The sequence below is a fragment of the Silene latifolia genome, chromosome 9 (assembly GCF_048544455.1).
Source record: "Silene latifolia isolate original U9 population chromosome 9, ASM4854445v1, whole genome shotgun sequence".
NCBI classification, from domain to species: domain Eukaryota; kingdom Viridiplantae; phylum Streptophyta; class Magnoliopsida; order Caryophyllales; family Caryophyllaceae; genus Silene; species Silene latifolia.
This window is the reverse complement of record NC_133534.1, coordinates 4,508,423-4,529,219: the sequence shown is the minus strand read 5'-3', so window position 1 is coordinate 4,529,219 and position 20,797 is coordinate 4,508,423. Positions and strand designations below refer to the sequence as shown.

General features: G+C 36.9%; 1 protein-coding gene across 1 annotated transcript; it reads right to left on the bottom strand.

Annotated features, from left to right (window-relative positions):
• Positions 1-11,325: 11,325 nt before the first annotated feature.
• On the bottom strand, positions 11,326-12,394 carry LOC141600216 (uncharacterized). The gene is made up of 3 exons (XM_074420398.1): positions 12,060-12,394; positions 11,423-11,869; positions 11,326-11,341 (listed from the first exon to the last, which is right to left on the bottom strand). The coding sequence occupies exons 1-3, from the start codon at positions 12,392-12,394 to the stop codon at positions 11,326-11,328; spliced, it is 798 nt and encodes a 265-aa protein (XP_074276499.1).
• Between the last annotated feature and the right edge of the window lie 8,403 nt (positions 12,395-20,797).

Here is a 20,797-nt window from a genome sequence, read left to right as displayed (position 1 = left end):
GGCACTCTCTGACTAACTATAGTACCCTGAGTGACAGGAGTAGGCACAACAGTAGGTGATATATCGACCTGTGAATTCTCTATATCAGATGAATTCTCAGAACTACCAGTAACCAACTGTTTGTTAGTATCAGAATTACTCAAGGCTTGTCTCTGCAAATCTGATAATGGATCCGAATTAAAGATGTCCACCACTTCTATATCTTTAGAAGTTTCAGAATTATGTTGAAAAGGAAAATGAGCTTCTTCAAAAATCACATCTTTGGCAACAAAAATAGTATGACTAGTAAGATCATACAACCTATAACCCTTTTGACCAAATGGATAGCCAATGAACATACATCTCCTTCCTCTAGGGCCAAACTTGTCTTTATGAGAGAGTGGCATTGGTGCATAACACAAGTACCCAAAAACTCTTAGCTCCTCATAACTAGGTTTGGATCCAAACAGTATCTCAAATGGAGTCTTCCAATTTAGAACAGAAGAAGGCATTTTATATATCAAATATGTGGCAGTCAAAACACATTCACCCCAAAATTTACTTGGCAAATTAGCATGAATCTTTAATGCCCTAGCTGTCTCAATGAGATGCATGTGTTTCCTTTCCACACGACCATTCTGTTGTGGTCTTCCCGCAATACTCCTCTGATATAGAATACCATTCTCAGCCAACAAACTAGCACAATATTCCTGAAAGAATTCTGTACCATTATCACTTTCTGAACATCTTAATCTTTTTCTCAAACTGTGTTGCAACATAGGTAATAAAAGCTTTTAATAAGCCAGGAACCTAATGCTTATTTTGAAACATATAGATCTATGTGACCCTGGAATGATCATCTAGGACAGTAAGAAAATATTTAGCACCTGACAAAGTACTTGTTTTATAAGGCCCCATAAATCTAGATGAACCAAATCAAACAAGCCTGAAGCATAAGATGTACTCCTTTGAAATGGAAGCATGTGCAACTTGGACAAATGACATGTCTCACATGAAAATTTATTTATTGCATCCACTGATAAAGGTTTTACATGTTTAATCTTGTCATAGGAACTATGTCCAAGTCTAGAATGAAAAACTTCAAAACTACCAGAGTTTATTACAAGCATTTGAACTAGACAAAAAATCCTTATTTGTCAAAGCTCTTGTATCCTTGATGCTTGAATGTGCAGCTTTATTCTTCAAAGCAGGCCCAAACCAGTAGAGATCTCTTTTTTCTTAACTAATCCTAAGACTCTTTTATTGATAAAGTTCTGGAATGCACAATACTCAGATGTAAACAACACAATCATGGGAGTATGTTGTATTAATTTACTAACCGAAAGCAGATTTCTCTTAAAATCCGGCACAACTAAAACATCCTTCAATTGTATAGAAGAGGTCAGCATAATATCTCTTATTTTGTGTACTAACTTGATAGTACCACCAGGCAAGCCTACCATTACAGGTCTGACTAGGAATCTGACATTGTGAAGCAAGTCAACTCTTGAAGTCATATGATCAGACGCCCCTGTATCAACTGTCCAAGATAACTGATCATAGGTCTGTGCTACAGAAAATGTAGCTTCAGAATATAATTAAATCTGTACCTGCAAAATGCACAGAGGATGAACCAGGTGCAGAATAGTCTGTCATAGCTTTAAGCACTTGTTGTCTGACATTTTCCATTATCCCATCTGTAATACCCCGTATTTTATATAATAATTAAATGGATTTTGTATAATAAATTAAATGGATAATATTGAACGGATACTATTATATATTAATTATTACACATTTTATATTACTAATTATGTCGGGTTAATTGTTAGTCGGGAATTATGTTAAGTTATCGAGCTAAGTTAATTAAGACGGGTTTATAAGGATTCGAAAGGTAAACTAAATAATTAAACATCGGACCATGAGACAAGAAATAGGCATGCTTGATTATTTTATGAACCCTATACTACCCATACTCCCTTGTTCACATCAATTCCCACGCCATACTCCACGCCTACTTCAAACACCCATACAAACCATACTTCATTGTTCTTCTATCTCCCTCATCCCGTCTCCCTCCTTCACCAAGACCAAAACACCAGATTTCATGCATAGAGAGGGAGAGAGAATGGCCGTGGGTGTCAACCGCAAAGCAAGGAAGAGCTAGGGACTTTTGTCGATGGCCGTGGGTGGCTCTGGTGGTGGTGTTAGCGGCGGAAAAAGGTAAGGACGCAACCACTTCTCTGTTTTAATTGTTTTGTCGGTTTTTGGGCTTTGTTTTATGGCTTATTGAGGCGAGGGTAGTGGTGGTTGATGGGGTAAGGGAGATGGGTGGTCAGGGTAGAGGGTATTGGTGGTGGTCAGGGTGGTTGTAGGTGGTGATGGTGGCGGTATTTTGGCAGCATCGACAGGGGGTAGACACATGGGTTTAACACGGGTTTTCAGGTGAGTTTAGATGGGTAGCTTAGGGGTGGTGCCACCGTCGACTAGGGGGAGGTCGACAAGGTGGGACTGTGGTGTCTAGGTGCACGGGTTGGCGGCGAGTAGACTGGGGGTTGTTTGGGCAGTGGGTAGCTTTTGGTTGCGGTGGTGCTGCGTTGAGAAGATGGGTGTTTGGGGAGGCATGGTGGTGAACCAGGTCAAGTGATGGCCAGGGTTGGGACCGCCGGCGGCAGTCGACCCCGATGGGGGTGGCCGTTGGTGGCTGGGGCAGAGTGGGGACCACGGACGGTGGTTGTCACGGTGGTGCAGGCGGTGTTTGAAGGTGTGTTTGCGTTGTGAAGGGGACGTGTTGTTACCGAGTGGTTTTGTTTTCAAAGCAGGTTTTTCGTAGTTTAATTGTTAATTCGTATTTGGTCGTACTTTTAATTAATTAATATAATTCCCGTGTTATTAAATAATTAATTTATTTAACTCCCGAGTGCATTAAAATAATTAAAAGACGGGTTTTCATAGTTTAATCATTATAATACATTAGCGGGCCGTACTCTTAATTAATTAATGAAATTCACGTGTCATTGAATAATGTTGTTAATTTAATTCCCGAGTTGATTAAATTAATTAGAGACGGGATTGAGTCGGGATGTTTGAGTTGTTTAAAGTTTGATTCGAGTACTTCTTAACCGGATAATTCGTTTAATCCTCTAATTATCGTTTTGGTTGAGTTCCGAGTTATTTAACATAAAATAATAATTAATAATGATTAATTAATTAAAGACGGGTTTTTGAGTTGGGTTTGTTAAACGAGAAAAGTTACTATATCGGGAAAGTTTCCATTTGAGAAATTATACTTTATTAACTTTCTATTTTTGGGAAGTTGGGTCAAATACTAATCGGGTTATTTTAACTATCAATTGGGAATAAGTTGGTGTCGGGATTGTATTTCGGGAAGCCTCTATTTTGAGAGATCTCCATATTTAGTAGTTAGTAATTATAAATATTATAATTGTTTTAGGTGGCGGATTCGTGATGGATCGATAATCCAATTCATTGCTTTATTTCTGGACGGCTTAACTGCTTAATCGGAATTGCTGGCACTTGAGGTAGGGGAAATACACTTGTCCTAATATCGTTGTTGTTGGATTGTGTTGGTTGGATTCGTGGTTGATCTACGTTATCATTTATATTCGGAAAGGTGATTGACTGAATTGATCATATTGAGTATGATAGTACAATATCGGATAACTGGCATGATTTTATGATTTATCATTTAATTGATTTATATAACGTGTTGCATCAAATTCTTTTGAGCATTCATATGCATTGGAGTTGGAGGATGTTGGGTGACATAGTGGGGAGATTATTCAGGGTCTTGTGATATGGTACCGAGATTATTCAGGGTCTTGTGATATGGTGCGGAGATTATTCAGGGTCTTGTGATATGGTGTGGAGATTATTCAGGGTCTTGTGATATGGTGTGGAGATTATTCAGGGTCTTGTGATATGGTACCGAGATTATTCAGGGTCTGTGATATTCAGGGTCTGTGATATTCAGGGTCTGTGACATGGTGTGGAAGTTATTGATATGGTGTGGAAGTTATTGATACGGTGTGGGAGTTATTGATATGGTGTGGAAGTTATTCAGGGTCTGTGATATGGAGAGGTGGAGTATGTGACGAATCGGAAACAAAGTTATGCATTTTGTTGCCGTACTTATTATGTTTTCCCTACTCAACCTCGTGGTTGACCCTGTGTATTCGTGAACACCTGTGATGATCCGTTTTATGGGGAGCGAGACTTGACGAGTTTAAGAGATAGGACGGGAGCTTGATGGGCGTGAGACATTGGATCAGACGACTTAGTGGCTAGATCATCACCTAGAAGACTTTCACTTTTATTTATGTCAGTTCTTGTAATCGAGTTGAAGAGAGGTTTGTAATAATTAAGTTAAATATTATATAATTGCCTTGGAGTTTAATTTGTTATTCACTACCTCGGGAAACCGAGATGGTAACAGTCCGTTTTATTAGAGAATGTCTTGACGAGGACTTCTTTTATAAACCGGGGTGTTACAAAGTGGTATCGAGCGAACGATCCTCGTGGCCTAAACCAATGAACCCAATGAACCTAGGATGTGTCTAATTAAAATGAACACCGGGATAGAACTGTTAGGAGCACACTGAGGTAAGGTTTGAGTTAGGGGCCCCCTCACACCGAACCAGTGGCCCTCTCAGTTTGACTCGGAAAACCCTGAGGGTATACGAGAGAAAGGGTAGAAAAGTTGCCTAAGGATTGAACCTGAAATGCATATATCGTTGCCTAAGTGATAATTGATTGGTGCATTGATTATTGCATAATCGAGTTGATATAAACTTTGAACCCATATATTCTAACCATTCCGCAGGACAACGCTACGGTAAGTATTTGGTATGAATGATGGCGTGATCATGTAATGTCGTGGAAATGAGAAATAAATTTTCGAGTTCAGGTTAATAATCAATGAAGTGTTGTGCTAGTCGTGAGCATGAAAATAATTGCAAGTCGATGATAATTACCTAGGTGGATGTTGAATGATGTGCTGATAGTACCACTATGACTAAGTAATATGCGGTTATGTGATCCCAAAGCCATGTTAGTATAGTATTGTGATAGTAATTAGAAACACTATTTGAATTGCATGTTTATAGTCATAGCAATCGTGAGTAGATATACGGAATAGATCGAGATGCGAAGGGATTCTATGGGGTACATATTTACGTAAATACAGTGTGAGATCTAAGTTGGTATGGGTTAGTAGCGATAGTGTAGTTGTAAGAATTGGGACATAGGAAATGAAAGACTTAGTGATGAAACTTGTGTTGGTTGATGTTACTCTTTAATTGACGTTACTGCCATTTCCTTTTCGTTCATTGTCTAAGGATAAAAAATTTTATGAGAGATAGCCTCGTGAGTTAGTGTTCATTTGACAATAGTTTCATGCTTATATGATATACGGATTAGGAGTAATAAATACTTTAAGTGAACTATGGTAAGGAAGTTCCCGTGCGGTGATGTTTGACCAACGATTTATAAAATTCTCATTTAAATTGTATTAATAATTTGCATAATTTCAACTCCACCGATCAAAAGAGTCGCATGCGTTTTCAAATTGATAAGCCACGAAAAATCTTGATGTCTCAATATTAAATAATGAATTTTGCAAACTGACCCAAGTTTCAGACCAATCATTGTCACATGCTTGTCTTGACCAATTGAATTACAAAATTCCTTTTAAAATGGAATTCTTGTGCTTTCAACCTAATTCTTTTCCCTGTGATTTTAACTCTTCATGTTTTGTAAAAGTAATATGAATCAAGTTTTAATCGAACAGTTATTTATTAGTAATCTTTGAAAATTACAACGTGAATCGTGACTTTTAAAATGTGTGTTCTAGGTTGAGTCTTCATACAGTGTTTGATTAATTCACGAGCTTTAATAATATGAATTTATAATGTCTTTATATAACGATAGTAGCAGGCATGTACAATAGTTACGTATCTCAACCAGTGATAAAAATTGAAGTTTAGTTGATAATATTGTTGGCATGATAGTATGAGTGAAATTGAATAGTTTAAATTGATTCGTAATCGAGGGTGAAATGTTTATGCGAGTCCAGTTGTTTACACATATTAATATACATTTGACACGTGGTGATACCTCTGAGTGCTCATCATAATTGCAGGGTGGTCGGATACATATAAATATAAAACTATGTTGTCATATCTTGGTAAAGTTGATGATATTAAAATAATTTGGTAAAGTTGATGGTATTAAAAGTAATTTAATTGTGCTAATATACTCACATGAATAATTACAATAATTATGTGTAAAAGTTTACACAGGGATGGTAATAATGATTGTGTCTAAATGATCACACGTGTAGGGTGTCATCTGAGTTCTAAAGTCTTCCATATGAGTTGTGCGCCCATAATTATAATTATTATCTTCATCGCAATAAATGATTTCAATTGAACCTAAACCTGTGACGCGATAATAAACAGTGTGTTATTTCGTATTGGAAATGATCGTCATTAAATGCTAAAGAGGTTCTTGCAATTGTAGGAGTATGATATAAAGGAAATTGTTGATATAATACGACGATTGGTATATCTAGATTCTGGAGTCATCACTATTAATTATATTCTAATAAAGATTGTTCATGATAACTAGGTTGGCAATACTATAATGGGATAACTTTTTTTTGATTCACATGACACACATTGGTTTAAATGATAGTTGTTATAGTTACGCTTAATTGAGTCGTGAATATAACTGAGTAAAGAAGTGCAACTAAAATCCTGATGATTGAGGTAATAGTCGTTCATTAGTAAAGATAGGGCTGAAATGAATAAGCGGAGTCTGTAAGATTATAATATATGAGTCGACGCCCAAGCTTGTTTTGTTGGAAGGAATTGAATTAAGCTACCTGAGTTTGAGTCTCGTAGTAAGTTGTAAAGGAATTCTATAGACGGCTATGTTATACGAAGAATATTAAGAATTTGATCACCGTCCAATATGAAAGTAAAGGTTTTGAAAATGAAGTTAAACTTTGTCATGTAAGTATAAATTCGGAAAGAGAGTTCCAGCAAGTGTCTGGTCGAATGGTTTCATGATCGTTGCTAAGTCTGGAGTAATGAAAGTAGAACGGAGTCACAAGTGGTGGGTCAAGTTAGTCATGTTGTTCGTCCATGTAGCGAATTGGTAGTTTGTGGTTGGTTACGAATGTCGAAACGGGAAATGTGATTTGGTGATTTAAATGAGTTACGTGTTAACATGGTAAGTTGATATTAGCATGACAGGTAACGAATAATGGTAAAAAAATTGGTGTCGATAAATACATTAACCTTGCATGTCATTGTGTTGGGTGCAGTTAAACATATTTAATACCAATAACGAAATTTTATGCATGATAGTCTTGTATGTTAATTTCCCAATATCGAGGTTACTCGCTTGTTTGACTCGACCAATATGTTTGTAGAATTTTTCAATCAGGGCGCATTCGTCATTCGTGAATAATTCCTAAACCCTTTGTTAAAAGAATTGAAAATATTTCTGACACGATAAGTACTGCGAAACTGGTTGTCTTCATTTCTATTGGTGATTCTGTGTCTTGACCTAAATCCGTACAATTAAGCAAAGGAAAGTCAGATTGGACCTATTATGTTATAATTTTTCATAAATCGAGTTATCAAAGTGTTGACCATAATTCTTTTCGCATGTTGATGGATTCCCCGGGGTTTCTAAAGTAGGAGATTACAAGGATTGGTGAGACGAATGATTACTAATGATTTGTACGGGTAACGGTAGCTTCCTTGAGAGAGCTTGCATATAGATTGTTCTTGGTAAGGACTAGTTAACTTAAGCGAAAGTAGAGAACCTTTTATCATTTTTAAGTTGTTAGCAGTAATTTGAGGGCATTGTTATGAAGGTTACGAGGACGTAACCATGTTTCTAGTTGGGGAGGATTGTAAAATCTTGATGCTTAAATTGCACTTGTTTGTAGGTTATAGTTGACCAAGTTGACGTTTAGTTGTGGGGTACGTATGCAAATGAGTTCTATATGTTTTGTTACTACTTCTGTTAGTTAATTGATGTGTAAAAGGAGAGTGTGATTAAACTGCTGGTAATGAGTTATGAGTGGCCTATGAGCCGAGTGATGATTACGGGAGATATGTTTGCGGTCCAGTGCGACCATGGTTAATGAGTTTATGCTAAGTTTGAGATCGGAATTGAGATGAAAAGATGATGGTGTTCTCAGATGAGGATTTAATTGTTATACAGTTATGTTCGCCGGTAGTTATTAGTCGTAGTTAATTGGGTTAAGTAAAGAAGAGCTAAAACTTCGGGACGAAGTTTATTCTTTAGGAGGGCAGAATGTAACATTTCGTTTTCGTTATGTTTAATTGATGTGCCAAAAGCGTGTGTTAACAGTGTTAGAAATGCGTGACGTTTGTAAGTACGTTATGCAATACCCTTCTGAGGTTTGGGTAAGGGAGCGAACTTCGGGACGAAGTTCATTTTAAGGGGGGAAGACTGTAATACCCCGTATTTTATATAATAATTAAATGGATTTTGTATAATAAATTAAATGGATAATATTGAACGGATACTATTATATATTAATTATTACACATTTTATATTACTAATTATGTCGGGTTAATTGTTAGTCGGGAATTATGTTAAGTTATCGAGCTAAGTTAATTAAGACGGGTTTATAAGGATTCGAAAGGTAAACTAAATAATTAAACATCGGACCATGAGACAAGAAATAGGCATGCTTGATTATTTTATGAACCCTATACTACCCATACTCCCTTGTTCACATCAATTCCCACGCCATACTCCACGCCTACTTCAAACACCCATACAAACCATACTTCATTGTTCTTCTATCTCCCTCATCCCGTCTCCCTCCTTCACCAAGACCAAAACACCAGATTTCATGCATAGAGAGGGAGAGAGAATGGCCGTGGGTGTCAACCGCAAAGCAAGGAAGAGCTAGGGACTTTTGTCGATGGCCGTGGGTGGCTCTCTGTGGTGGTGTTAGCGGCGGAAAAAGGTAAGGACGCAACCACTTCTCTGTTTTAATTGTTTTGTCGGTTTTTGGGCTTTGTTTTATGGCTTATTGAGGCGAGGGTAGTGGTGGTTGATGGGGTAAGGAGATGGGTGGTCGGGGTAGAGGGTATTGGTGGTGGTCGGGGTGGTTGTAGGTGGTGATGGTGGCGGTATTTTGGCGATCGACGGGGGGGTAGACACATGGGTTTAACACGGGTTTTCAGGTGAGTTTAGATGGGTAGCTTAGGGGTGGTGCCACCGTCGACTAGGGGGAGGTCGACAAGGTGGGACTGTGGTGTCTAGGTGCACGGGTTGGCGGCGAGTAGACTGGGGGTTGTTTGGGCAGTGGGTAGCTTTTGGTTGCGGTGGTGCTGCGTTGAGAAGATGGGTGTTTGGGGAGGCATGGTGGTGAACCAGGTCAAGTGATGGCCGTGGTTGGGACCGCCGGCGGCAGTCGACCCCGATGGGGGTGGCCGTTGGTGGCTGGGGCAGAGTGGGGACCACGGACGGTGGTTGTCACGGTGGTGCGGCGGTGTGTTTGAAGGTGTGTTTGCGTTGTGAAGGGGACGTGTTGTTACCGAGTGGTTTTGTTTTCAAAGCAGGTTTTTCGTAGTTTAATTGTTAATTCGTATTTGGTCGTACTTTTAATTAATTAATATAATTCCCGTGTTATTAAATAATTAATTTATTTAACTCCCGAGTGCATTAAAATAATTAAAAGACGGGTTTTCATAGTTTAATCATTATAATACATTAGCGGGCCGTACTCTTAATTAATTAATGAAATTCACGTGTCATTGAATAATGTTGTTAATTTAATTCCCGAGTTGATTAAATTAATTAGAGACGGGATTGAGTCGGGATGTTTGAGTTGTTTAAAGTTTGATTCGAGTACTTCTTAACCGGATAATTCGTTTAATCCTCTAATTATCGTTTTGGTTGAGTTCCGAGTTATTTAACATAAAATAATAATTAATAATGATTAATTAATTAAAGACGGGTTTTTGAGTTGGGTTTGTTAAACGAGAAAAGTTACTATATCGGGAAAGTTTCCATTTGAGAAATTATACTTTATTAACTTTCTATTTTTGGGAAGTTGGGTCAAATACTAATCGGGTTATTTTAACTATCAATTGGGAATAAGTTGGTGTCGGGATTGTATTTCGGGAAGCCTCTATTTTGAGAGATCTCCATATTTAGTAGTTAGTAATTATAAATATTATAATTGTTTTAGGTGGCGGATTCGTGATGGATCGATAATCCAATTCATTGCTTTATTTCTGGACGGCTTAACTGCTTAATCGGAATTGCTGGCACTTGAGGTAGGGGAAATACACTTGTCCTAATATCGTTGTTGTTGGATTGTGTTGGTTGGATTCGTGGTTGATCTACGTTATCATTTATATTCGGAAAGGTGATTGACTGAATTGATCATATTGAGTATGATAGTACAATATCGGATAACTGGCATGATTTTATGATTTATCATTTAATTGATTTATATAACGTGTTGCATCAAATTCTTTTGAGCATTCATATGCATTGGAGTTGGAGGATGTTGGGTGACATAGTGGGGAGATTATTCAGGGTCTTGTGATATGGTACCGAGATTATTCAGGGTCTTGTGATATGGTGCGGAGATTATTCAGGGTCTTGTGATATGGTGTGGAGATTATTCAGGGTCTTGTGATATGGTGTGGAGATTATTCAGGGTCTTGTGATATGGTACCGAGATTATTCAGGGTCTGTGATATTCAGGGTCTGTGACATGGTGTGGAAGTTATTGATATGGTGTGGAAGTTATTGATACGGTGTGGGAGTTATTGATATGGTGTGGAAGTTATTCAGGGTCTGTGATATGGAGAGGTGGAGTATGTGACGAATCGGAAACAAAGTTATGCATTTTGTTGCCGTACTTATTATGTTTTCCCTACTCAACCTCGTGGTTGACCCTGTGTATTCGTGAACACCTGTGATGATCCGTTTTATGGGGAGCAGACTTGACAGGTTTAAGAGATAGGACGGGAGCTTGATGGGCGTGAGACATTGGATCAGACGACTTAGTGGCTAGATCATCACCTAGAAGACTTTCACTTTTATTTATGTCAGTTCTTGTAATCGAGTTGAAGAGAGGTTTGTAATAATTAAGTTAAATATTATATAATTGCCTTGGAGTTTAATTTGTTATTCACTACCTCGGGAAACCGAGATGGTAACAGTCCGTTTTATTAGAGAATGTCTTGACGAGGACTTCTTTTATAAACCGGGGTGTTACACCATCCATCACACTTTTATCAATGACCATTCTTTGATCAGCCTGTGTAGCATCTGCATTCACAATATCAAGAGGATTATCAGAAGAAACAACATCAGCATTGTTAACTCCCCTCTGATATACATTGGATATACCCCCGACTGAAATTGTTCTTCCCCTTGTAATGCTTATTTGTTGTAGATCTTTGCTGATCTGCAAACTTTGGCTTCAGGTAACAATGAGCAGCAATATGACCTTTCTTACCACAACTTTCACAAGTCTGAAGATGGAAGCAAGACTCAACATTATGACCTCCTCTTTTACAATGAGTATAGAACTTTCTCTCAACAACAGGAGCTTCCTGTTTCCGCCGCTTCCAATCCCCTTGCTGGGCATCTGTGGTCCTGCCAGCCGCATATGCAGCAGCCTCAGTAAGAATAACATTAGTCTCAGTCAACTGTTTTTGTCTCTCAATCTTCTGTAAAAGTCCCAGTGCTTTGTTCAGTGGTGGCAATGGCTTCATAGTAAGAACTGTAGTCTTGACAGTCTCATAACCATTATTAAGCCCCATCAAGAACCTCTTCAGCAGCTGACAAGCACACCTATCTATCCATGGCACCACAAGTACAATAAGGAATAAGATCTAAAGAATCAATGTAATCCCAAGTATGCTTCATTTTACTTTAATATTCAATCAAACTACTGTTTTCTTGAGAAATCTTGCCTAATTCTTTCTTATACTGATAAATCTCAACAACATTTGTCTGGCCATATCGTTATATCATTTCTGACCAAAGCTCCTTAGAACTAGTTGCATATTGAAAAGTTGCAGCAATAACAGGCTTAATAGAGTTCTTTATCCACCTCATAACAAGAATATCACATCTAACCCACTGATTACGCGATTTGTCACCAACAGTAGGCATTTTAAACGATCCATCCACAAATCCATCCTTATTTTTAGCAATTAAAGCAAGAAGAGCTTTTCTCTTCCAATTCATGAAATTATTGCCATTAAACTTGACAGAGACTAATGTATTAGATGGTTGATCAGTGTTTGTGACATATAATGGATCATCAAAGATTTCATAAGGAGAGGCAGCACTAGATGAAGTATCATCAGGCATATTGATAGTAAAATTGTAAAGATTTTGATGTGAGAATAGAAGAAAACGAAGCAAAAGATCGTAATAAAAATGGAGAACGAAACTCACAACAATGAAAGGATTCCCTAATTAGTGCGAAAACGTGAACAAAGAAGATAGAAACTTGAATAAAGGATGATCAGTAACCCAGAATCGTAACCCTGTGACTGATACTATGTGATACTAGGATCCCTCCATTGATGAACATAGTAGTAAGCTCATAGAAGTTTGTTATAATGAATTAGTTTGTTATAGAGAGAGATTAGAGAGAGAATGAATGAATTATTATGATTATTGTAGTAAAGTATATTCTGTTACATTGAGTACTTGACTATATATGAGCATAACTAACTCATAACAATCATGTAACTAACTATAGTAGTCTATTAACTAACTATAGTTCACAGACACAAATCGGGTCATTTTTGGGCGTGAGCACGACTGCACGAGTACTGTTATACTTGAGTCGTCGTCAACCTGCTGCTCGCACCTGCTTCTTTGTTCAAAGCTCATTTGCAATTGAAATATTAAACGCACTAATGTCACCCATACTAATTAATACTTAATTCATTTCATTTCTGTACGTTTGTTTAAAACTTCTTTCATATAAAAACACAATGATCAGAGGATGTACAAAATTAATCGACAGATTTCAAACCCCGGTCATAAGTATCACTGTGGTTAAGTTAAAAGTATGATTGGCATAACATTTTCGATTTAGGTCATCTTCAATAAATCAGATCGACATTTTCACCTTATAATTACTGGAATAAAAAAAAAAGTACCAAAATTACAATGTGGTCGTCAAAATGTTACAATTTCATAGTTTCCAAAAACTACTCTTTTAGACAAAAATAAGAAATGTACTTAGTAAAATAAATCCCAAAAAATCTCTATTTTACCAATTACTTTACCGAAAAAGTCTTAACCCAGCGGTTAAAACAGTGACATCACTAATTTAAATCAATGCTAGAACGACTCGAAATAGGAACAGAAAAACTCCCTTGATGATTAACAACACTACTAATCCTTGGAGATCTTGGAATTTCAGTACGATTACCATTATTATCATAATAAATTACACCCGAATATTCAAGTGGTTGACATTTTTCACCCATTAATATATTCTTTTGCCATAAACCACCTTCACCAAATGTGTCTTTAGCTTCTTCAATCATTTCATCATCTTCCTTATTTTTCTTGTTACTCTTTATGCTAATATTGCTTAAAGTTGACAATAACCGTTTAGGCGTCGACAAGGCCGATTTTGGCATCTTGGTATTATTCATGGGTGAGTCTTTCGGGTTTTTCACGTCGAATAAATTGTTATGGTCGTTGGTTGGGGTTTTTGGTGAATTAGTCGCGCGTTTTGCACAAAGTGCAACTAGGGCGAATATTGAGATAAAGAGGCCTAGGGCTAATAAGGGCGCGGATTGGAAGTGGTCCGTGGCATGGATTAGAAATGCGCGGACCATGGTAAATGTTAATAAAGGCGTGTTTTGTTGACAGTTACCCACCTATGGCAGATGGGTTTTTACGTATTTTGTGATTCTATGAAATATGAAAGACTTTTTAATTATAGTGACCGACTTATAGAAGGGTTGTATTGAGACGGATTTAATTTGTGATTATATGAATTGATATTGTAGATGATGAAAGGAGAATTCAACTAATTAGAAAGGAATGGTGTGTGTAATATTTTGTTGAAAAGTTTTATAGTTTTTGATGTGGGAGATGATTATGAAATGAGTTTGATCATCTTATATATATTACTAATAAGGCGAGTGCTAAAAGGCCGACATAGTTCGGTATGTATGCGTTAAGCTTTAGGCGTGCATGAAACTCGGTCAACATAACGGTAATATACTCCCAACATGTTTGATTATAATATTTTGTATAACATAATAAAAATTGTGACCGTAAGACCCGCTAACTTATCGTATAATATTATAAAGAAATTCGAAGTCGATTTTAAAATCTATAAATTTACCTTGACTTTTGTATCATGTTTAATTTCCCTTTTGCTTTGCACTTTTCCTTTTCTATATTTCCGCATTTTCAAGTGTGCAATCATCTATGGACAGTTCTACAGGATGATTCATGTCAGCCGACCCTAAATCATGTTGGGATTAAGGCTGTAATATTGTTGTTGTTATTGTTGTTGTAAGGAGATATTTTACAATAATCACTTATGTAAACGATTTTAAACGAAACCAATTGATAATCGGCATTTTTTCATGTATGCATGAAGAGGGTTTAATTTGTCCCATTTTTAGGCCAAAATCAATTTAAAAGTTGATTGGAATCCGAAGGTTACGTTCACTTGTGGCATTGCAAGCTCGATCAGTTTTCTATACGATCCTCGTAAAAACAAATTGCAAACTAAGCGTACTTCTATATAGCCAGTTAGTCTTGTATTAGACAATTTTATGAAAAATTTCGCTACAATTTTTTTAATCGCAACCTAGCTCAGCTGGCAAACCCCGATAATAAGTCATTCCAAAGTCGTAGTATGATCGAGTTAGATGTTGCTAATCATTTTCATAAAATAGAAGTACGTTTGATCGAGTCCTTTCATTGTATTTGTACTATATCTTTAAAAGTTTCACAAATAATAATAAGTTACACCATCTACCAAAGATCCCCCCTACTACTAAGAGAATAAAAATTCTCTTAGTTTTCCCTCCAAAAAGCATCTATCTAAATAAGGTAATAAATGAAAATTTCTTTCATTACATTACTATCATTTGAATAAATATATTCTTATAAATAAACTCTAATTTTTTAAATAAATTCATAATTATGTTTTTTTCATTAAAATAAAATAAAATTGATATTAAATTATAAAATATAAGTTGCTAAATTTTCCAATAATGCAATAATTATTACTGTAGAGAATAACTTGACACATACTCACTATTAGATTCGTGACAAAAAAAACATTCACTAAAAGAAATTCACAACTTAAATAAAACTTTTTATTAGTTTTTCATTTCAATTTTTTTGTTTCATACTCCCTCCTATTCTACATAAGTGTCTCATTGTTAATTTCCGTCTATTCACAATAATGTCCCATTGTCTATTTTTGGTAAATTTTTATACTTATTTTAATCATTTCAACCCCACAACAATACCCATCTCAACCCAAAACAATACTTATTTTAATCACTCCACTCATAATAATACCCCACAATACTTTTTTTTTTCTCTCTCTATAATTACATCACTCCACCACAATACTTTACATTATTTAACTTCTTTCCTTAATCTCCGTGCCGAGCCCACAATAAGACTATTATCCAGAATAAGAGGGAGTATCAAAATACAATGGAGTGAACTGATAAATATTAATGAGGTGAAAATTTTAAAAGTATAGTGCTCAAACTTATATATGGAAACAAATTAGATTTTCATTTATTAAACTAATTTTCCATTTAAAATAATATATACATAGAAACTATATCTCCTATTATTAACTTCGTGACGATTTGTTTTTTTTTTTTAAATTTGATGTAGTTAAAATAATTTTATAATAAACACAATTCATGTAATTATTCAATTCTTTTGATTAATTTTAATATTAGTTATTTTTTATAAAAATTCGTGAGATATAAATCTAAAATCTATAACTAATACATTAAAAATTAAAAGGCCTATATTTACCGCGCATTTGCGCGGGATCTACACTAGTTATAATAAATGAATTAAAAATGATTACAGAAAACTATAGACGACGTATGAATGGTGCATATCATATGGAACGTGCATGGCATAACTTGGACAGTTTAGACGCAAATAATAATAATACAGTTAATACCAACCTATACGTTGGTGGTTGTACAATGATCACGATAATGACCCATTTTAATTTGCCGTGGTCGGTTTACTTACAACTTGATGGAATTTCAAAAAACACTAAAATTGTGTTCGCTACGTGATTCCAAGTACTAAAAGTCATCTTAATCTAAGCTATGATTTGACTATTTGAGTTTGATAAATTATATGCTATCGTGTATATTTGGAGGTTTATAATTCAGTGCCCGTCAAAGCTAGCGGTTATGGATCCCCTTGTTATACAAAAGAAATATTTATATACGCCAATATGGCAATATACATTCGCATCTAACGAGATAATAAGAGGAGTCGACAAAATATAAGATATGATCGAGCCCATAATTATTTCCAGTAAACTAGAAAGTCATTGGCTATAATTCTACATTGACATACTACATACTAACAAGTAACAATGTCTTAGTCTAGTGATTAAGACGGAGGTTCCAGGTTCGAATCCCTTTTTCCCTCTCTCTATTGTAATGCACTAAATTCGGACCGCGAGTTCCCTTATCATATAAAAAGATGTGGCACACAGGTATTATAGGGTCATGTTTTTGTTTCTCCTGGTTTTCTACCTCATGTCTGAGGTCGCCTCAAAAGTTACCCTATTAAATTTCATCTCCAAATAACAAGAACTAAAGCATTTTTTTAACGAGTATTCGATTTTTGCCAAAGACTGGTTTACCGCACACCAGCAACCGAAAATGTCATCTATTGCTCCTCAAATTTTGTAAGACCGCTTAGTCTAACCCGAGCAACTGTCAATATGATTACGAACATTTTTGTTCCTTATAGATGCAAATTCCATGAAATGGAATATTTTTATTTTGAGTCGAGGGTCATTACCAATTCGACTTATAAACTCGTTTGGTTCAAGGTAAGGTAGTTTTTGGAGTAGGTTACATCCTTGGGGAAGGAAGGGCTTGAATATTGGCATGAGAGATAGCGGTATAGTCTGTTCTTGGTCAATTAGGGAGCGACATATCTCAGACAAGGAATTCACAAAATGTATAAATGAGCTACCATCGCCAATGGAGTGGTTCATGGTAATTCCAACACACACCCCATCTTTCAGCTCCGTCACCTATACAATGAGTCAACGATGAATAGAGAACAAGAACAAAAAAAATACACATATTATGACCAAAAGTGAATTCTCCGTCTTATTTTTGGTGGTACGACACCAGATGAAAGACGGAAAAAATAAGAGACAAAATTCACACTCATTCTCCGTCTTATCCAGTGGCATAAAATCTCATTTGTGACGGCACGTATCCGGATACCATTTTCTCTCACAAATGACCCAAATAGAGGAGAGAGGGAAGCACATGGGGGTGCCCCCACCTTGTCCCCCTATCCGTTTTGTGAGTGGCATTACCCGTCACTTGCTTCGACCCGTCTTCAACAAGACTAACTGATCCAGTGGATGACTTTGAAAGACTTGAAAAAAATAGGACCTCTGATATAAGCTGAGTAGCTTGTAAAGTTGTGAGAATGTAGTGCTCATGAATCATGACTGGTTCCAAATCTTGTTAACATCAAATTTGTCCTTATGAGTTATGACTCCCTTTGAAAAAAAAAAAAACCTATTATGAAATGACCTGAATCACACCTATAAAAAATACCCAAACTAGAAAATTATGAACCGAAACCCTACTTATCTCTTGAGTTGATCTTAATCTAACTCGATCCGAACCCTACCTCAATTAATACAAAGCTATTAAGGTGACTAATCGTAATACTTCCTACTTGAATTGAACTGAAACTAAAACTAAGGCCTTGTTCTTTTGACTTAATTTCAGATCATTTCAGCTTAGTTCAATTCAGTTTAGTTTAGCCTTATTCAGTTATATTCCTTTATGCTAACTGATTCAATGTTACTTATTAGAGCATCTTCCAAGTCAACCATCCAATTTACAGTCTAAAAATTATTTATTTTTTCTATTTAACATAAGTTTTATCAACATACTCCCTCCCGGTCACTATAATGTTCCCTCTTTTCCGAAACGGATTATTCAACTAATGTTCCCCTTTCTATTTTTAGTAATTTTTACTCTTATTTTATTCATTTCTCTTTTACGTATTTTAGCACCTAATCATTGTTAAATTTGCGTGTTAAGAAGATTCACTTGAGGAATTTGGTGGTGACGGTGTTAATTACAACCATTTATTTGTGACGGATATATACAAGCTTTGCAAGTCGGGATAACGTCTTTGACTGGGCACAAAAGATAGCTTTTGATAACGAGTTTGCTTCGTGAAAGCATCAAATGGGTTCAAGAATCGTAAACAACCCGACTTGTTGGGGTCATACTTTCATTGTTCAAGGTACGGGCGAACCAGAAAGAGGATTGATCTCGACGAGCCCGACTTTCCCGACAAGCCTAAGAAGAAGGGACACCTAATTGTGAGTGTATGTTCCGGGTTCGAGCCGTGCAGAATAGGGTTAATGATCAATGTAGATGGTAAAGAGTTGATAGTTTTGAACATATTGACTTCCGAGAGCGGTGGATATCACAACCACCGTCTAGGAAACTACAAAGATGGGGATATGCATTTTGCGGGTTTGGATGCAGGCGAGAAAGAGTACGTGAAGCAACAAGACCGGGCGTCGATTCCCCCGAGAGATATAAAAAAACGGTCTTCATCAAAGAACCCCCAATAAACCCCAACGTACAAGCACCCAAATATATAGCGAGACAAATAAGGTTCGGCGAGAAATCAGAGGGACACAGAATGCCGCTCGACAAATGTTTGTTCTAGCTGTATATGCGAAATATGTGGAATGACACAAGACAAATCCCGAGACAAAGGAGTTCAGTGATGTTTTCATGTCTCATCCGAAAGCGGTAAAGTTATTCCGTGCTTATCCCCATATCGTACTCATTGATACGATCTACAAGACGAACGTTTACAATGTTGCACTCGTTAAACTTGTTGGTGTCACACCGTGTGGTTCTTCTTTCTTAATTTCTAGTGTGGTGCTTCCTTCCGAGTCGGAAACAGATGACGCGTGGATGTTCGAGAGATTAAGGGAGCTCCTCGAGTGTACGGGTGCATCTGTTTCAACCTTTGTCACTGATCGGGAGTTGGGGTTGATCGCCGCTCTTGAATCCGTTTATCCTCGAACTCCTCACCTTTTGTGTTGTTGGCACTTGAACCGTGCTATCGAGAAAAAACACTCCCAGATGTTTCTACGATGTGGTACAAAAATATTATAATGATCAATCCAAAAAGTGGGTGGAACCTAGTGATCGATGCAACTACCGTGGACGAGTTTCAGAGGGGTTGGGAAGCTTTTAGTAACATGTGGAAGAGATCCTGACTTATGCGGCGAAAACATAAGGTTAATACACGAAGAAGTGGGTCTTATGCTATACATACCGATACTTCCATCTTAGAAACACGGCCACTTCCCGGGTTGAGTCCACTCATTCACTTTTGAAGGCTTGGTTGAAAAGTGCTAACCTAAACCTTGATACTATGTAGTCTTGTATTCATTCAATGCTTGAATCTCAACACTCCAAAATTAGATATGAGCTAGAACAATCGAGAAGTAGGCCGCGAATTGGAGATCATGTCTTTTCCTTGTTGCAAGGAAAGGTGTCTATCAAGGCCATTGATATCATGGAAGCCGAAATTAAGAGAGGGATTGAGCTAGGGATCGGGTTGAAAGACATCCTTGAAATAGCTATTCCGCGCATTATTTTTCATCAAGTTTAGTTTTTTTTATTTGGGGCTTTTGCAGTTTCGCCCCTATATTGTACGGTTGTACCCATAAAACGTTACACAATAATTTTACTCAGGAGCAGAGTCCAAATCATCGAGCAGCTAGCCAATCGCTATTATACGACTAGGGTTTCGAATTCGCCAAATCCATCCCCAAATCAATCAACACTTCGAACATCCTAAAAATCAATCCCTTCAATCCCAATTAAAATTATTTCCACAATCCCACACCAAAACCCTAATTTTACCCCCCAATTAATCGATAAATCCTTCCGCCATGTCTACAGGACAAGCGAGGGCAGTAATGGGAGGAGACCTATAAATAGTCGCAGTAAACGACAAACCTTCGTCGACGGCGATGACGCCAGCACTGCCGCCAAAACCACCAGGAGGCGGCGGCGCGTCGTCGAATGCGCTGGTGGAGTACACGCGCCCTTTGTTTAAGGAAGAAAAGGAAGATTTGGAAGATTTGGAAGTTAAACTTCGTCGTATTCTTGATAATGTTCCTGTTAGGGTTAGCAATACTTCCGGTAGTTCTGCCGGTTCCGGGTCCGGTGATTTTCATCAGGTTTGTTTCGATATCGAAATCGTAATTTTGGAATTGTCGCTAATTGATTTGATATGTTGTTGAATTTATGTATGTTTAGTCTTGGAACTTGTTAGGTTATGCTTAATTTGATTGTATCGCGTTATCGTACACCCTAGCCAATGAAAAAAATCGAATTGACATGTTCTTAGGATAGAAAAGGAGGTTTATCGTTGGCTGATGTGGATGATGAGTTGGTACACCCGATGTATCTAAGAACTTATCGATTTTAGAAC

Excerpts from the sequence above, each read along its gene's own strand:
- LOC141600216 (XM_074420398.1), bottom strand. The coding sequence starts at position 12,394 with ATGCCTGATGATACTTCATCTAGTGCTGCCTCTCCTTATGAAATCTTT. Across the intron at positions 11,870-12,059 it reads ACTAGTTCTAAGGAGCTTTG|GTGTGCTTGTCAGCTGCTGA; the intron begins GTCAGAAATGAT and ends ATGGATAGATAG.